At 35.6% G+C, this 17,448-nt stretch overlaps 1 protein-coding gene across 21 annotated transcripts in view; it reads right to left on the reverse strand.

Annotated features, from left to right (window-relative positions):
• The window catches only part of KMT2C (lysine methyltransferase 2C), a 142,312-nt gene that overhangs the window by 43,733 nt on the left and 81,131 nt on the right, over window positions 1-17,448 (reverse strand). For all 21 annotated transcript variants that reach the window (XM_026678945.2, XM_087945524.1, XM_087945523.1 and 18 more), the window contains 12 exons: window positions 16,152-16,271; window positions 15,663-15,779; window positions 15,072-15,173; window positions 13,961-14,065; window positions 11,947-12,128; window positions 10,985-11,149; window positions 9,945-10,054; window positions 9,508-9,573; window positions 8,660-8,872; window positions 5,610-5,738; window positions 3,527-3,646; window positions 61-191 (listed from right to left, as the gene is read on the reverse strand). In XM_026678945.2, the coding sequence (XP_026534730.1) occupies window positions 61-191; window positions 3,527-3,646; window positions 5,610-5,738; window positions 8,660-8,872; window positions 9,508-9,573; window positions 9,945-10,054; window positions 10,985-11,149; window positions 11,947-12,128; window positions 13,961-14,065; window positions 15,072-15,173; window positions 15,663-15,779; window positions 16,152-16,271 (1,560 nt within the window). The remainder of the gene's footprint in view (window positions 1-60; window positions 192-3,526; window positions 3,647-5,609; window positions 5,739-8,659; window positions 8,873-9,507; window positions 9,574-9,944; window positions 10,055-10,984; window positions 11,150-11,946; window positions 12,129-13,960; window positions 14,066-15,071; window positions 15,174-15,662; window positions 15,780-16,151; window positions 16,272-17,448) is intronic.

Raw genomic sequence — 17,448 nt, forward strand, 5'->3', positions numbered from 1 at the left:
TTATTGACTACATGCAAATAATGATCTTAGGGAAAATATTTTGCATAGCTGTGACAGTACCTGCAAATATGCTGGGAAAATTTCCTCAAGCTTATTTTTCTTTTTTCTGTAACGTTTTTTCATTTTTTCCATATTTTCAGAAACAGACATAGTTTCATCAACAAGTGTATCAGGCAGTTGTTCATTCCAACCTAGAAATAGCAAACATGTACAATGTTACAACTCTATTTCACTCTACTACAGAGCTAAAGTACAGAAAGAGGGTATTGATTCGTTCTTTTCCCGATTTAAAAACAGCAAAAGTTGAAACTGAAAATCTGGTAAAAGTGATGCAAAGGTAACATGTGGCATTGGTATGCAAGACTCTTAAACACTTGGCACCATATTCTAAAGGAAGTGTCTTTAACATCATCTGCAATCTCCATGGAAGGACCTATTCTCTATGCCATGGGTTTCAGACTGACAGTTCAAAGGGTGCAGAGCTTTTTAGAAAGATACTTAACATACAATGTTAAGATATTTTAGGTATCTTTTAAATATATTGTTTTATAATGGTCGTCCTTTGCCATTAGCTCTCTTTAGAATTTCAGCCATTGGTGTATTAATTAAGGCTAGACCTGGGAGACTGCAAATCCTAGTCTTGCCTTAGTTACAAAGCCAGTCACTTTCCTTCAGTTCTAAGGAGGAGTCAATGGCAAACCATTTCTGAAAAATCTTGCCAAGCAAATTGTAGGAACCTATCCAGGCAGTAATGAAGAGTCAACATTACCTGCAGACCTCCCTAATATTTGTTTCTAGTGGATTATTTTTATTTTGCTTTTCCCCTGTTCATCATGTTTTTATATTAATGCAAACAAATTGCATTTCAATTCACATTTCAATAAGCTTTACTAAATTATGCATCTCAGATAATAGATAACAGATAATCAGAGTTGGAAGGGTCCTTATAGGTCATCTAGTCCAACCCCCCGCCCAAACGGGAGACCCTACACCATTTCTGACAAATGGCAGTCCAATCTCTTCTTGAAAGTCTCAAGTGATGGCGCTCCTACAACTTCCGAGGGCAAGCTGTTCCACTGGTTGATTGTTCTCACTGTCAGAAAGTTTCTCCTTATTTCCAGGTTAAACCTCTCCTTGTTCAGTTTCCATCCATTGTTCCTTGTCTGGCCTACAAGCGCTTTAGAAAATAGATTGACCCCTTCCTCTCTGTGGCAGCCCCTAAGATATTGGAAGACTGCTATCATGTCTCCCCTGGTCCTTCTCTTTATTAGACTAGCCAAGCCCAGTTCCTGTAACCGTTCTTCATATGCCTTAACCTCCAGTCCCCTAGTCATCCTGGTTGCTCTTCTCTGCACTTTTTTCTAGAGTCTCAACATATTTTTTATAGTGTGGTGACCAAAACTAGATGCAGTACTCTAGGTGTGGTCTTACTAGGGCTTTATAGAGTGGTATTAGTACCTTACTTGATCTTGATTGTCTCCCTCTGTTAATGCAATTTAGGATTGCATTAGTTTTTTTGGCTGCTGCTGCACACTGCTGGCTCATATTTAGCTGGTTGTTCACTAAGATTCCAAGATCCCTTTCACAGTTACTGCTATTGAGCCTGGTTTCACCCAATCTATATGGGTACTTTTGGTTTTTCTTGCCTACTGTAAGTGTAGGACTTTACTTTTCTCTATATTGAATTTCATTTTATTAGATATGGCCCAGTGTTCTAGTCTATCAAGATCCATCTGGATCTTGAGCCTATCTTCTTGGGTGTTAGCTATTCCTGCCAGCTTAGTATCATCTGCAAATTTGGTAATTTCCCTACTATTCCCTCATCTAAGTAGTTAATGAAGATATTGAAGAGTCCTGGGCCTAAGACGGAACCTTATGGTATCCCACTGCTTACTTCCCTCCATGTAGACTTAGACCCATTAAGGACTACTCGTTGAGTATTGTTTGCCAGCCAGTTGTGAGTCCATCTAGTGGTGCTATATATACCACTTTTTTCTAGCTTACTAAGAAGTAGGTTGTAGTCTACTTTGTCGAATGCCTTGCTGAAATCTAAATACAGTATATTATGTCCACAGTATTTTGCTGGTCTACTAATTTAGTCACTACGTTGAAGAATGAAATAAGATTGGTTTGGCATGATCTGTTTTTAACAAACCCATGCTGACTGCTAGTTATTATTTTCCTTGTTTCTAGATGTTGGCAGATCTGTTTTTTAATTATCTTTTCCAGTATCTTTCCAGGTACTGATGTTAGGCTGATTGGTCTATAGTTTCCTGGGTCTGTTTTTTCCCCTTTTTTGAAGATGGGAACCACATCAGCTCTTTTCCAGTCCTCTGGTAGTTCCCCGGTGCTCCAGGATTTTTGAAAGATATGGTGCAGTGGTTCTGAGATGACCTCTGCCAGCTCCTTTAAAACTCTGAGATGCAATCCATCAGGCCCCAGTGATTTGTGTTCATCAAGATAGACAGGTGTTCTCTTACTATTTTTTGGCTTATTTTAACTTTTATTTCTGGTCTGTCTTTTACAGTTATGTTTTTGGTGGGTTGAGTTTTAGTTTCTTTTTGCGTGAAGACCGATGCAAAGAATGAGTTAAACAGTTCTGCTTTCTCTCTGTAGCCTGTTACTTCCTTGCCATATTCTCTCTTTAGTGGACCAACTGTTTCCTTGATTTTTTTCTTGTTATTTATATGTTGGAAGAAACTTTTTTTATTATCTTTGACTTTTGTTGCAGGTCTTTGTTCGTTCTGAGCCTTTGCTATACTGACTTTGTCTTTGCAGATTCTGGCTATCTGCTGATATTCTGCCTTAGTTGTATGTCCTTCTTTCCATTTTTTGTACTTGTCCTTTTTTTCTTTCAATTTGCCAGAGAGATTTTGCCATGCTGGTTTCTTCTTGGATTTCTTGTTTTTCTTCCTCAGTGGTATTGTGCTGGTCTGGGCTTCTATGATCATACTTTTCAGAGTTTCCCAAGATTCTTTAGTTGTTTTCCCCTTTAGGATTTTCATGCATGGAATCTTTCCCAAGTTCTGTCTGAGTTTATTAAAATCAGCTCTTTTAAAATCCAAGAATGTGGTGTCATTATGTTCTATTGCTTGTGTTTGTGTTATGTTGAATTCATGGTCACTTTTCCAAAGGTTCCTACAGTTTCAACTTCTTCTCTGTTTGTAAGAATTAAGTCCATCTCTTCATAATACACCAGCTTTGCATAAATAAACTACCACAAGGATGCTTTTTAACTAGAAAGATTGTTTCAAGTGAGAATGGTTAACAAAATTGTAGAACTACACTTTTATGTTCAGAGTAAATCTGACTGAATTTAATTCAAACTGGAAAATTGTCTCAAATTATAATACATGAATGTATACAAGGATGTAATAAATGTAATGTCTTCAGGAATGACAATGAATTAAGCTTTTTGGAAAAAACTTAGGTTAAAAAAAGTAACTGATTAATTAAAATATAATTATCCTATATGACAGACATGGCAGTGACACAGAACTATGAGAATAAATTGCTAGATGCCTACTTTCATCTCTGCTGAGTATTTGCTCAGATACAGAACCAGAAGAATCTTTTCTAGAGAGAGCTCTTTTCATTTTTCCTTGTCCTGTGCGACTCCGCTGCCGTACCATGAATCCACCAATGCCTATAAAAAATACGTTCACAGTATTTATTAAGAAAACTTAGATAGCCCACACACAGGCGACTGTGTTATTTAAATTATTAAGTTATAGTTAATTTTTTTTAAGTAAAGAGAAACATCCTAGAGTGTAGATATTTTGTAGTCATTTCTATATAATACATAATGTCATTCAAATATAATAATAATAAACTACTAAAGGCAATTCTAGATATTAAATATATTTAATTTTTGTAGTTACTTTATTCCTACACACAAACACACACACCCTTTCCTCTTACCAGCACCACCACACCCAGCTGTCTCTCAACACAGCTTTTTTAGCCTAGCTTGCTATGTTGGCTAGGGAGAAGCTTAAAGAGGCAAGACAACAGCAACACAGGTGCTGGCACTTTTCTAGGCAGCCTGCCCTCCTACAAAGACATACTAAGAATTCTTTCCTCGGTCAAGATAATAGGGAATCAACAAAAAATTGAGTATCTATGATTTCTGCCTGATGAGATAGCTCCCATCTGTAAGAATTCAATACAACGCATAAGAAATCCAACAGTTTCCCATATTAATCCAACAAATGACCTGTATATCAATAGAAATATCAGATGAAAAAATCCTCACGCTTCCCTCGAACATCAAAATTTGTGATCGTCAAACCGTAATAAGTTGATATCTCTTTTACATGGAAGCTATGAGGATTTATTTAATAATAATGATGATGATGAAGAAGAAAAGTTATTCTGTTGTTTGGTAACTTTGGCATATATATATATTGATAATCAGGCAGTACAGGTAGTTCTTGACTTACAACCAGAACTGAGTCCAAAATTTCCTTACTAAGCCAGACAACTGTCAAGTGAGTTACACCTCATTTCATGATCTTTGTTGCCATAGTTGTTAAGTGAACCTGGCTTCCCACTGACTCTTGACTCTTCTTGTCAGAAGCTGTCATAGCCTTGTTGGAATCTCATTCTGAGGATGAGATTGAGCAGTTGACAGGGAGAGGGAGTGTGGCTCCGGTGGCTGTGGAAGAAACGGGGGAAGGGCACAGTCCGGCTGGGCATTCAGAGGAAGACCCAGGGCCATCCCCTCTTCATCCTAGGGCACGCAGGGAGGAACGGAGAAGGGAGAAATGTGGCTTACAAGAGAGAAGAAGGCCCTGATCCCTTTCATTAGTTGTAGCTGGGAGAACAGGATATAAATGGGGCGTTTGCACAGGGCTCCTTGCTGGATGCAAAGCATACATTATCTTGGTCAAGCCTTATCTGGATTTTGGCATCCTCCCAACTGTGGGTGCTGCATTATACTTTCAAAGTCTGCAATTTATCATCCTGGCATGCCGTGTTAATTACTTCAGTGTGGTTTGTGTTGTTGTTGTTTTATTTCTAATTATCTTTACTTTGGGTTCGGACTGCATTTCTGCCCTTTGTAGATTGTTTTTTGAATAATTTGATATCCAGCCGAGGATAATTGGACATTGGGGCCAAGTTGGAGGCATTAAAGGGAATTTATTCTACTTTGGTGACTTTGTTATTTTTGTGTCATGCCCCGGGTCATCACAGAAGCCAACTGGGTAGGTTACAAATGGCGATCACATGACCCTGGGTCCCTCAATAGGTAACAAATGGTGGTCACATGACTCTGGGACCCTCGACAGATGGCGCCTGTTGCCAAGGGTCTGAAGTTTGATCCTGTGACTATGAGGATATGGCAACAATCATAAGTGCGAAAGCTGGTCATAAATCCTTTTTTCAGTGCTGTTGTAACTTTGAATGGTCACTAAATGAATGGATGTAAGTCAAGAACTACCTATTTGAAAATGAAAACTACTGTATGAAACTGCAGAATACAACAGATAGGGTAATTCTCAACAACACTTAACTAACCTCATTTCTAAATAAAATATTATGTATGCATATATAACCAATAAATATAAACCTAATAAATATGAAAATATCTGGAGTATATACTCTACCAGGTCTGTATGGCTTTCTCTTTCTTTTTTTGATCCCTTCGGTTGCTTCCATTCCCTTAGGATCGTCATCTATAGGTTCTCGTTCAGGACTTGTATCTGATTTTCCTTCACAATCCATAAGGTCTCCTTCTGAATTAAAACAAGTTAAAAAGTTACTAGGATTATTAAAAGGCAGAAAAGATTAAATGCTGTTACGGAGTATGTTTACAAATAGTAAAAGAGAGGGAACCATATCATAGGGACATAAAGTAAAAAAGTTTTATTCTATTTTCCATTTTCTATTTGTGAGGCATTATGGTAGCGATTAAGACACTGGACTGGTATCTGGGAAACTCAGAATTAAGTCCACTTTTAGTTATAGAAGCTTGCTAAGTTATTTAAGGGCACTAACTTTCTCTTAGCAAAACCTACCTCACAGGATTGTCACTGAAGGGAAAAATAGGAGAGGGAGCACTGTCACTGTCACCTTGAGCTCCTGTACAAAGGTTGGCATATATAAATATTACCACCCCATTACATCCCAGAAAAGCCTTGAGAGATTATAATGGATTAAATTAAATCAAACTTAATTCAAGCCAAACTCATGTTCACATTAATTAGGGCTTTAAAATCCCCAAACAGCGCTGTTAATTGTCCCAGGATAATAACTAATACAGCTCTTTTAAATATTGGCTTGGCTTTTTCTCAAGTACATATACCAGATTTTAATTTTGCTGCTTCATCTAAACCCAGTGAAATTTCCGTCCAGTATTTAAAGAAACCTCCATATAAAACATGCTCCAATAAAGTATGGAAATTTGTTTGTTAAAGATAACTGAAGCCAACTTCCTGAAGAAGCTTCGGAATGAATTTAGCTGAGGCTTTAAGACACAACTGAGCATTGTAATATAATGGTTTTTTGGATATTAATAGGTATTTAAAATGTTTAGGCATTAGATCAATGAATGACAGACTAACAAAATTCCTCTATCAATGACTCTGTAGCTCCGCTGTGCCAAGCTGATCTTCGCCATCTTCCTCTCACATTGAGGAGGTGCAACCAAATTGGCCCTAAGCAAGGCAGATTTATTTATTTATTTAGAAAATTTATATAGCTGTCTACTCGCTCACAGCGACTGTGCCTTACAAACATTAAAAACACAATCTAGAACATTAAAAAAAACCCGTCTACTCACTCACTCCCGGCAATAGCACACTACTAAATAAGCCATTTGATGAGCTCAACTACACTCTGGGTTCTCCAGGCCCACTGGCAAAACCGCATCTTCAGGGCTTTCTGAAAGACTGTCAGAGTGGGGGGCTAGTCTAATTTCTGCATGGATGATGTTCCAAAGGGAGGGAGACACCACGGAGAAGAGCCTTCTTCTGGGTCTCGCCAGATGTACCTCCTTAGGGGACAGGACCCGCAACTTTCTTTGTCTCCCTGCTCTAGTGGGTCAGGTGGATGTGACTGGCAAGAGACAGTCAGTCAGATGCTAACTAATAAGCCAAGCCTTCTTCCCAAGAATACTCATGGCTTTGCCCACTGCACTAAGAGTGGAAACCCAAAAAGCTGAAATTTCTATTTCTAAATGAAAGGAAAAACTAGTCAATGACAAGAATGCTACCCAACAGTGAAAAGATATTATTCTCACTATCTTCCTATTCAGCTGTGGTCCTCATACTAATATTGCAATATTATGATTTTCTCATTTTCTAATTTTTATCATCTGATCTTGGACCAAAGTAAGATTCTGTTGGACAGACAATGCTACCCATGCCATTGAACTTGAGATCAAAGAACAAAGCATGCTGTGGCAAATATGTTTCTTTAAGACTTCATATAATATTTTGCTTCTTCCATCACTGTGCCTTAACAATTTCATTCTATAACATTTTGTTAATGGGATTTACTCTGATTAATGCTACAGAATGCATTATTGTTGTTTCTAAAAAGTATATTAATCTGCAATGAGAAAATTAGAAAGTTGTTGTAAACCAATAATCAGCATGCTTATTTTAGAATATGACATTGCATCAGCCATTTTTCTGATACAATTTTATGGTATTAATAATTTACATTATTATTATTATCTTTATTGTCAGAGTACAACATGTGTACAATGAGATTGGCTGAGCCTCCCTTTGTGCACCCTCCCCAACACAACTCACAATGAGGACAGAAGTTCCTAACCCAGTCCCAATCTTATTACACTATGTGACCTTGTTGCACAATGCGCCGGCCCCATACATACACTTAACCACACCATGATACACTTGTAGACAAGTTATCTTTTCATTAAATGATATATGATAGTAAATCAAAAAAATTCTTTGCTGTGTAATATTGGTCAACTCATATATTTCAACAAAGAATCAATGTATAACATTGATCCACTGATATTATGAGTTTTAAATACTTTTGTGTCTTTGAATGCACTCAATGCCATAAGTAGCAATCATGAGAAATTGGGATTTCCAACTTTCTGCTGGCTTTTCCATTAACTCTGCTTCTGGGAAACCAGCAAAGAATATCAAAAATTGCAGTCATGTGACTATGGCTTGCTGTGATGTCATAATTGCAAGCCAGGCACCCAGTTCACAATCACCAAGTAGGGATACTGCCCTGTGATAGCCAGAATTCCAAGGACCTATCCTAAGTATCCCAAGTTTAGGGCTGTTGCAATTTGGAATGGTTGTTGAATGAGTGGTCATAATCCAAGGATTACCTATATTCAGGCAAATAAAAATTATACAGTGACACTCGCTGCCTCTCAGATCAGCTGCCAATGTAAGCACCATTTTGATCAAGTATATAGTCTAAGTAAATAGTCTTTCCCTTCTGTTCTTCTCTTGGGCATTTGTTCATTTGCCACCCTGATTTTTGGAGGCAGCAACAAATCTTGAACTTTTCCCAGTCAACAAATACAATTTTAAAGTAAGCTATCATTCCTGTTACAAATGCCTTCTGCTTTATGCTTTGGATTTGTTCCATGAATTTCTTCTTCTTCCAGAGTGCATCAAGAGACCCTCTAACATATAATTCAATAAAATAGGAAAAGAGCAATCACCTCTACTGTCATCCATCTCACCATCTCTTGAATGTTCTGATTGGACATCAGGTGGTGTTTGAAGTACAGCAACACTATTCTGGTTTATAATCTTCAACTTCAGCTTTGGCTTTGCCCTTTTTCTTCTTGGTACAATAGCACTGAGGCTCTGTAACTGAGACATCCCTGTTTCAGTCAAGCAGACACCATCCTGAGTGTACGTCTTCGGTGGGTCTATAAAATTGGCATGAACCACAACAGTAATTTACACTATTAATAATTTTGTTTATAAGCACAATTCCTGGATTTTTAAAATATTGCAATTAATACACCATGGAGGACTATCTGTTCTAATATTAGATAAAGAGAGAAGATAGCATAATTATTTCAAAGGAAAACCAACATTATAATTATAATATTTAATTACAACATTTTATAAAGAGCCTATTCCATACATTATTCAACTCAACATATGTAAGTGAAGAGATACCCCGAGAATAATAAGTTCCACTACAAATAGATTGGGGAAAGATAAAGACTGAATAAATCACTCCAATTTTTGTCAAATTGTGCATCTGCCTTTCAAAGACCATATTTAAAAGGGCAAGCAGAGAAAGGTCTGCCTTCATCTTTATGAGTGAAATCTTTTGCTCACTTAAGCAATTTAACTTCCATTAAGGAGGACTTGAACATTTATTCATGAAAAGTATCAGTTGGGCTTAAAAATGAACAAGGGAATAGCTAACAAAAACCAACTATTAAAATCAATTATATTTATTATATAATTTTAAGACATAATTCTAGCTTCAACAGTGAATTATTAGTAGAAACTATGTTAGATGGAGAGAATGAAGAATTTTAATGGTTACCAAGTTCCTTTGCTTTTAATGGAATTTGGGCTGCAATGGATGGTTCACAAAATTCAAAGGAAGGCACTAGAAAAAAAATGAACAATGAAAATTATCATTTAATTAGGTTATGCAGTCCGCAAAGCAGTATTTTGATATTGAAATCTTAATTTGTAGTTTTCACATGTCTGTTACTTCAAACAATTATTTTTTTAGTTTACTTTTATTAAAAGTTTATTAAAATTTTCACATTTCTTTTCTAACATATTTTAAGATAACTGTCGATCTAAAGAAACAATAGATTTTTAATGTCATTTTCTATTACTGATTATACAGCATTAAGAAAATATCTAGACAAAAGAAAATGCTGTCTCTTTTGTTAACTCAACATCTGTCAGAGAAAAGCTTTACAGCAAATCCTACTGTGCTGTTATTAGATAAACAGGAGGTGAATTTACCATTTGCTGATAGTATATATGGTCTACACATGGTGCAATCAAAACCATTATCTGCTGTGTTTTCCACTTCTTCCTCCGTGTTTAAATTTTGACAGACAGTGTGCATCCATCTGAAAATTAGAGCATAGATGGCGAAGGAGTTGATTGAAACACATGCAATTTTATCATGCAATACAAATATTGTCCCTGCAGAGAAATAAGATCAGTGTTCCTGAAAAACCCAGATGTTTAATAAAATTAGTTATTAAAATTCCTTTTGGGCCAGTTGGTTGAGCTGGGGGTTGCTATATAATTCCAGCATTCTCAAATATGTCTCAAAATGTATTTGAACCAAACTGTTTTGATAAAAACAAACTTCTTTAGTTCAGGATCCAATGGTGGATGATTTATATCAGGAAGCTTTTCGAAACTTAATCTGAAAGATTAAGTACAGCTCAATTTTTGAGATTAAGTAGATGTATTGATATCCATGATGGCTTTGATAACAAAAGACCAAAGTCCCTGGGATTGGAATGAGGTCATTTAGTTCCATTTCTTGTCTACATTGATAAGTTAGGAAGATTATGAAGAAATATTGGACATAAAAAAGATGAATCCAAATGGGTCTTGATAATTTTATCAATTACTTTTTGAGCTGCAGAAATATTTTAAATTAGTGGTTTTTATGTTCAAGGGATTGCTGTTTATTCCATACTATATTGCACCATTGGAAGACATGACACATCATGAACAAATCTATTTGCATGGCTGTGAAGAATCAATCAATAATTAATGGTTACTTAAAGAATATTCTTCAAAATTTCTTCAGGTTACTCTAGAATTTGAAGAATATGCTCCTGTCATGGCTATATAACCCCAATAACATGACTGAGAAAAAAACTTTGATAAAAACTGAACTATTTTATAAATTGGGTAACAGAAACTAATTTGAAGAATCATTTTGATAAAAAAAATCAAAATTCATCCCACAAATATAAGGGAACACAGTATGAACAAGCAAGTAAAAAAATATTCGTTCCCAACGTAAAAGAAATTTTAACCTGTCACACTGCCTGCACTGCATAATAAGCTCTTCTTCTCTGTAATTGCAACAGCAGACTGGGCAGGTGGATAAACTTGAACAAGGAGCACACTGTGTGTAATTATTTTGCCATTCACATCTTAAACCAGGAGAAGTAGCTCCACAGTGTCTGCACCAAACACACCTTCAAAACACAAGCACATGAATAACATTTAGTTTGTATTTACATTACCATTTGCTTAGATTTCTGTTCTATCCAATGAACAAAACATTAACCCATTCATATAATAGGTGAGATTATGCAAAATCTTACCACTAAAGAGACTCTATTTAAATTAATTTTAGAATATGATGTACTAAATGGAGTCCTTTGTGTTCTCTGAACTCGATTGTTTCCTTGCAGATGTTTCATTACTTAATTAGGTAACATCTTTAGTGCATCTTCACTGGAGATATTCCCTAATTGAGTCATGAAAAGTCTCCAAGAAAATAACCAAGCTCAAAGATCACCAAGGACTCTATAATTCAACCTTGAGCTGAAAATATACTCTTTTATTAATGTACTATGCGGCTGCAACTATTCTTGGTTGTCATGGCTACCATAATACTCTAAGTCACCCCAGATTCCAATGGCCCGAATATATATGTTAAAAGCCAGATGCATCCCTAAGTCCTTAAGATCCCTAATTCCAAAGCATTTGCAAATTAATTCTCAATTTAGGCTCCTACATTACTCTGCTTGGGAATCTCAATTACTGGAAGGCATGTATGGTTTTCCCACTTGTCTTATTTGAACTTTAGTTAAAATATGATCATAATTTATGGACTGCAGTTAGGCAACCCCAAATAGTTCACCGCAAGACATGTTTAAATTTCAAGCAAAAAAACCTTGATAAATAAGGTGGTTTTATAATCGTGATAAAGATTTGATTTGAGCCCATAAAATATGGAGAGTTAAAAAAAAAAAAGAGAAACACACACCATTTGCATTTCCAACCTCCTTTGGGAACTGTCTGTAATGGGGGATCAAGGCAATAAGTGTGGTAGCTGATATCACAGTCATCACAAAGAAGTAACCTTCCTGGATCTGTAGCCTTTCCACAAGCTTCACAAACAGTGCACTCCAGGCATCTCCAACCCTTGTGGAGCACCACTTTTGTAATCTGTATAGAAGAAGGCAGCATGCAATTAAAATTCTTAAAACTTCGAAATTGTCAGTTTAAGGGATGTAAAATATGCCATAAATAGTTTTGCAAATAGATTTTTAAAAAAACCTAAGACTTGTTCAAATGTAATGAAAAAAGGGAATGCATTTAATTTTATCGTCTTTCATTGGATCCCATCAACAATATTCAAATGACATTATTTTCCTGAGGCAATTTGATGTTCACAGTGATATGCTAGCTGGGAATTCTGGGAATTGAAGTCTACACATTTTTCACTTACCAAGATTGAGAAACACTGGAGACAAGAGGTTTCCATGCTTACTATGTTGCCTATATTCAGGGACACATCCTTTGTGTTATATAAAATTGCAAAATTTTAAAGTGCTTTAATCAGTTCCTAACCTGACAATCAAGGACATTTTAAATGTTGAAAGTTTTCAGGCTCATGCCAAATTATTTAAAACAAGTTACCAAAAAAAAAAAATCTTCAAATTTTTTTCTCATTACATTTGTTGAAGTGCATTTAAATCATTTTTTTAAAAAAATTGTACAACAACTGAATCATCCATGTTCGTTAGTTGGACTTTTGTGTTAGTTATTTGGGGGGGGGGGGTTGATTTCCAAGATCAATAAGAATATCTTTTACTGGCACTCTTTAACAAAGTGTTTCAACTGTATATTCTTCTAAAAATACAAATTCTTTTCACGAAATGTATGTAGATTTTAAGTTAAATGTTCACGTAGAATGTATAGAAACTTGTTACTGTGAAACTAAGTACGTTTGAAAAAACAGCTTATATAGTAACAAATAATTTATTATTTCTGCATAAATCTTTAACAATCCAGATTTAGTCTGATAAATATAAAACACAGCAGTTATTGTTAATCCCAGCAAAGGGCAGTTATATACATTATATTTAACAAATAACATTATAACAAGGTAATTATTAGAATTTATAGCTGCAAAATAACTTTTATAGTATATATACAAAGTCATTAAAGTATTTTGCAAGCTGCAAACAAATTATAAAATATTTATAAAGGATTATTTTAAAAGATTTAAAAAAATTTAGATGTAGAATAGAAGATGAGGATACTGATGTTTTTATGACTGGCCATTATTAAGGTCTTTCGGTGGCCTGCCAATACAGATAAACCTCCATTTTATTACATCTACCTGGCCCACTAGGACAGGAAAGCAAGGTATGTTATAGGTCCTATTGATTAGGAATGTACATCTGACAGAACCACAAAAAGCGGCCTTCTCAGTAGTGACCCATTCTTTATAGAATACCATTCCCCCAAGACAGAGTTGGATCCCTCAGTTGCTTTTCTAAAAAGGCCCTAAAAACGTGGTTTTGTCAGCAGGCCTGAGGACCATGCATAGAGACAGAACTGAACAAGAGATAGATTTGATTGTATTGTGGCTGTTATGGGTGATGGATGGTGGTTTTTATTATATGGTGGATTTTTAAAATGCTATAAGCTGCCCAGGATTGCCTATGGGTAAGTTGGGTAGCTATATACATTCATTAAATAAATAAATTAATCAAATTAAAATCTAAAAGTTAAAAATGAATTTTTACAATAAAATTATAAGGGAGTTATGTTTTTGAAAAGAAAAAAAAAGCATTTCTCAGTTCAGCAAGGAGTGCATTCCAGAGACCTTGGGAAGCTACAAGAAGGGCTCGGTTCTAAATCCCTGTGAAATGACTTCCATGGGATTATCAGGTAGGGTCAGAGTATATAAAAGGGAATGTTCTCCCATAGGTAATCTAAACCCAAGCTACACAGGGCTTTTAAGGATAAACAGGTATACAAACACTCACCTTAATACCCACACAGTATGGATGATAACACTGACCACATTGTGAGCAGGCAAGTAATTGGCCTTCTGCACCTTGTCCAAAACTCCCACAAACTACACACATATCCTGGAATATCAAACAGGTATCTTCAAATAAGAGACAGCATTAGGCATTCCAACCCCATCCACTCCCAAGAGCATCTGATGGCTACATATCCTCATCTATCGTTTTTAAATGTATCTTAGGGCCTTATAGAAGATTCAGATGTTTAGTGGTCACTTATTAGCATAATCTATATATACATTATTACACACTCAATAGTACTTGTAAAATTTTCACATTTTTGTGAGGAAAGCTGATTTTAGACCCAAGCCACATAAGAAAACCATAGTAAGACACTAAAATCCCCTTTTCAATCTAATTAATTTCTTTTATAATACATGAAAGAACAATTGTTTAAATAGAAAGGCATATTGCTGATATACTGGTAAAAAAAATCAGAATTATAGAGTGAGCTGTTATGATCAAGAAACCCTTTTTTATACTTTTGTATTTTGTATCTTATAATACTCTGTAATCCAATTAAAAATTTCTTAGAGAAGAAAGCCATATTTTTTTAGCTCTGGTGTACTTGTAAGAAACATAAAAAAATAAAATATGTAGAACCAAATCACAGACTTAGTAGCACTGTCATGGTAAAATGCACCAGTATTTATGCAAATCTATCCAAAGCAAATACTTTAAAACTGCTAACATTTCCATAGCTGTGGAAAATATACAGGAGCAATACAAAGAAGGGAAGACAAATGAGCAGCTTATCAGGATATCAGAGGAAAGAAATCATGATAATACATGCCTAATGTCAATCCATCCCCTTTTCCTAATACACAGGGGTGGGCTGTGAAGCATAACGTCCTAGAACTGAATGCCTTCACTCTCTCATTTTAACAGGGACCTGGAATTTTGTAAACTATTGCCACTACTGGGGACTTGGGCAGGGGTGGGTGGATGAGAAGTGATTTTGATTTGAATACTCTCCCCCCAAAAAAGTCTAGATGGACAGACGGACAGACAAACGCACAGAAAGACAGATTTACACAGAAAGTAACAAAGTACATCTGAGTATTGCAACCTGATGTAAAGTAAACTTGTCACTGCTAGAGAACAGGACAACTGTATTATGCATGGAGTTTTCTTCTTCATCTTTGTTAGATGAGCTATCCATATCTGTGACCTGCAAAATAGTACAGAAGAATTAAATGAGATACTATAATAATTTAGTAACAGTTTTTAACTGCTTGTACAATAGACCATAAATTATTTGAGATGTATACAAATAAGCCGTACGTGTTCAAAATATTGTATCCGTGTTTCACTGAAGAGAACAAACGACCATACCCAGCCCTTCTGAAATTTTAATTTCAGTTATATACTAGACAGTCTATGACCCATGGCTCATCCTTTCAGAGATACTTCCTTCTTCTTCCTCAATGCTTTCAACAATGACAGAGCTTCTAACATACTGCCCTCGGTGAAAAAATTGGGATACATTCAGAGATGTATCTGCCTTGAAAACAGCCCATTTTGAAATGCATAGCACAGTCAAACATCAGCACAGAAAATATTTTATGACATTTTATATTATGTCAACAACTATTTTATGAAAAGTCAGCAATAACTTTGTTTGGGTTAGTTAACTTAAGACACTGTCATAGATTCTTACCCCTGCAGCAAGAATTGATCCAATTCCATTCTTCAATTTTGACCTCCCTCGCCCACCTCTTCCAGAAAGTCCTGCGCCTCGTGGTCTCCGCTTCCCTGGAAACCCTGACCCACGACCCTATTTAAACACAGAACAACTGAATTAAGTCATTGCAAATTAACAACTACAATAATATATTTATAGAGATACAGCTTGTAGGCAGTAATTCACTACATATAACTCAAAACATTGACTCTGTGAGAGGTTTGCAAAAGGGATTGCATTTCCCTGTGACACTGCAATCGTCATAAATACATGCCAGTTGCCAAGCATCCAAATTTTGATCATCCACGTGACCATCAGGATGCGGCCACAATTGTAAGTGTGAAAAACAGTCGTCTCTTTGTCCGCGCCACTATTACTTTGAACAGTCACTAAACAAGTGATTGTAAGTGAAGAACTACCTATTCTGGTGAATGACTGCAATAAAATTAAGTGAAGATTAATTACCACTTTGATGCTCCAAATAGCACTGCTAGGTAGTTGTCTAGATTTAAATGTTTCTCGACCTTCTGAAATGTCCTGGAACCAGGAAGGCGGGCTTGATGTATTATGGCTATTCCAAGTACCCTAAATATGGAAGAAGAGAAAATAAATGTATAAAACATTCACATCTATAAATGATGAAGACCATTGAATGAAAATGGATATGTGGTTGAAGATAAAAGTATAAAAACACAAATAGGAAAATAAACAACTATTGGACAATAAAAAGATTGAATTTTGATTTTTACAAGATGTATCACTTCAGGGAATATTTTGCCTGCTGTTATATAAATATATTTAATCTCTTAAAATCAGACTGCAAGAGATAGTAGATTAGATCACTTGAAACAAAATTATTAACCAGGAATATGAAGTATAGCAGACAAAACAGTATTTAAAATAAAAGCTGTAATATGAACATGAAAGACAAGAGATCAGTTTAGATATCTTTGAGCAGTATATAGTCTGAGAACTATTTTTAATACATATATAACTACTAAGTTTATATAAAGTAAAATTAACAACAATCTTTCTTACGTATCTTTCTTACGTATCTTCAAAGTAAGCAATACTGTATATATTTTATTACACAACATTCAAAAATAAGGATTGCATTCACACATATTTTCAAAACATTCATTCAAAACCGATGTTTCTTGTACTCTAAATAACTATTATATGGAAGAATCCATTCCTCACATTATGCTAGAAAGCCAAATTCAGAGATGGGAAACTCTCCAAAGAACAAGGAACACACAAATGTATTATCCCCTAACTCCAACACTGGTAGAAATCTTTTTTAAAATAATTGTTTCTTACAAAAAATTTATGAGACTTAATTCAAGTGTGTGGAAGTATGTAGCAAAAAGCAGCCAGAAAGGAAGCAGCACTCCCAAGGAGGAGTAACAACTGTAGCTGTGGGGAAGAGGGTTGAGTAGTAACAGTTTGCCAGTATGTGAATGCTTGTGTAGTCTGGGGACCTATGTGGCTCTTTTGCCATCCTAGACTATCTTTCTTCTCTCTTTCCCTCCAAAACTACTCTTCTTTTTTAATTAATCAAAGCCTTTCCTCTTGCTACTGTTTCAACATTTCTAAAATAATAATGGCCCAAGTACCCAAGCCTAGTTCCTTTTCTGAGCATCTATTTTCTTCTTTGGCTTAACCACAAGCACAGCGTGGATACCTGTCTCTACAAAGTAGCATCCTCTTCTATGTCTAAGGGAGGAGCTACCCCTTCTACCTTTCCCATTCCTATTTGTTT

The sequence above is a fragment of the Notechis scutatus genome, chromosome Z, assembly GCF_049901735.1.
Source record: "Notechis scutatus isolate UNSWTSFEM ecotype Mainland chromosome Z, rNotScu1.2, whole genome shotgun sequence".
In the NCBI taxonomy this organism is placed as follows: domain Eukaryota; kingdom Metazoa; phylum Chordata; class Lepidosauria; order Squamata; family Elapidae; genus Notechis; species Notechis scutatus.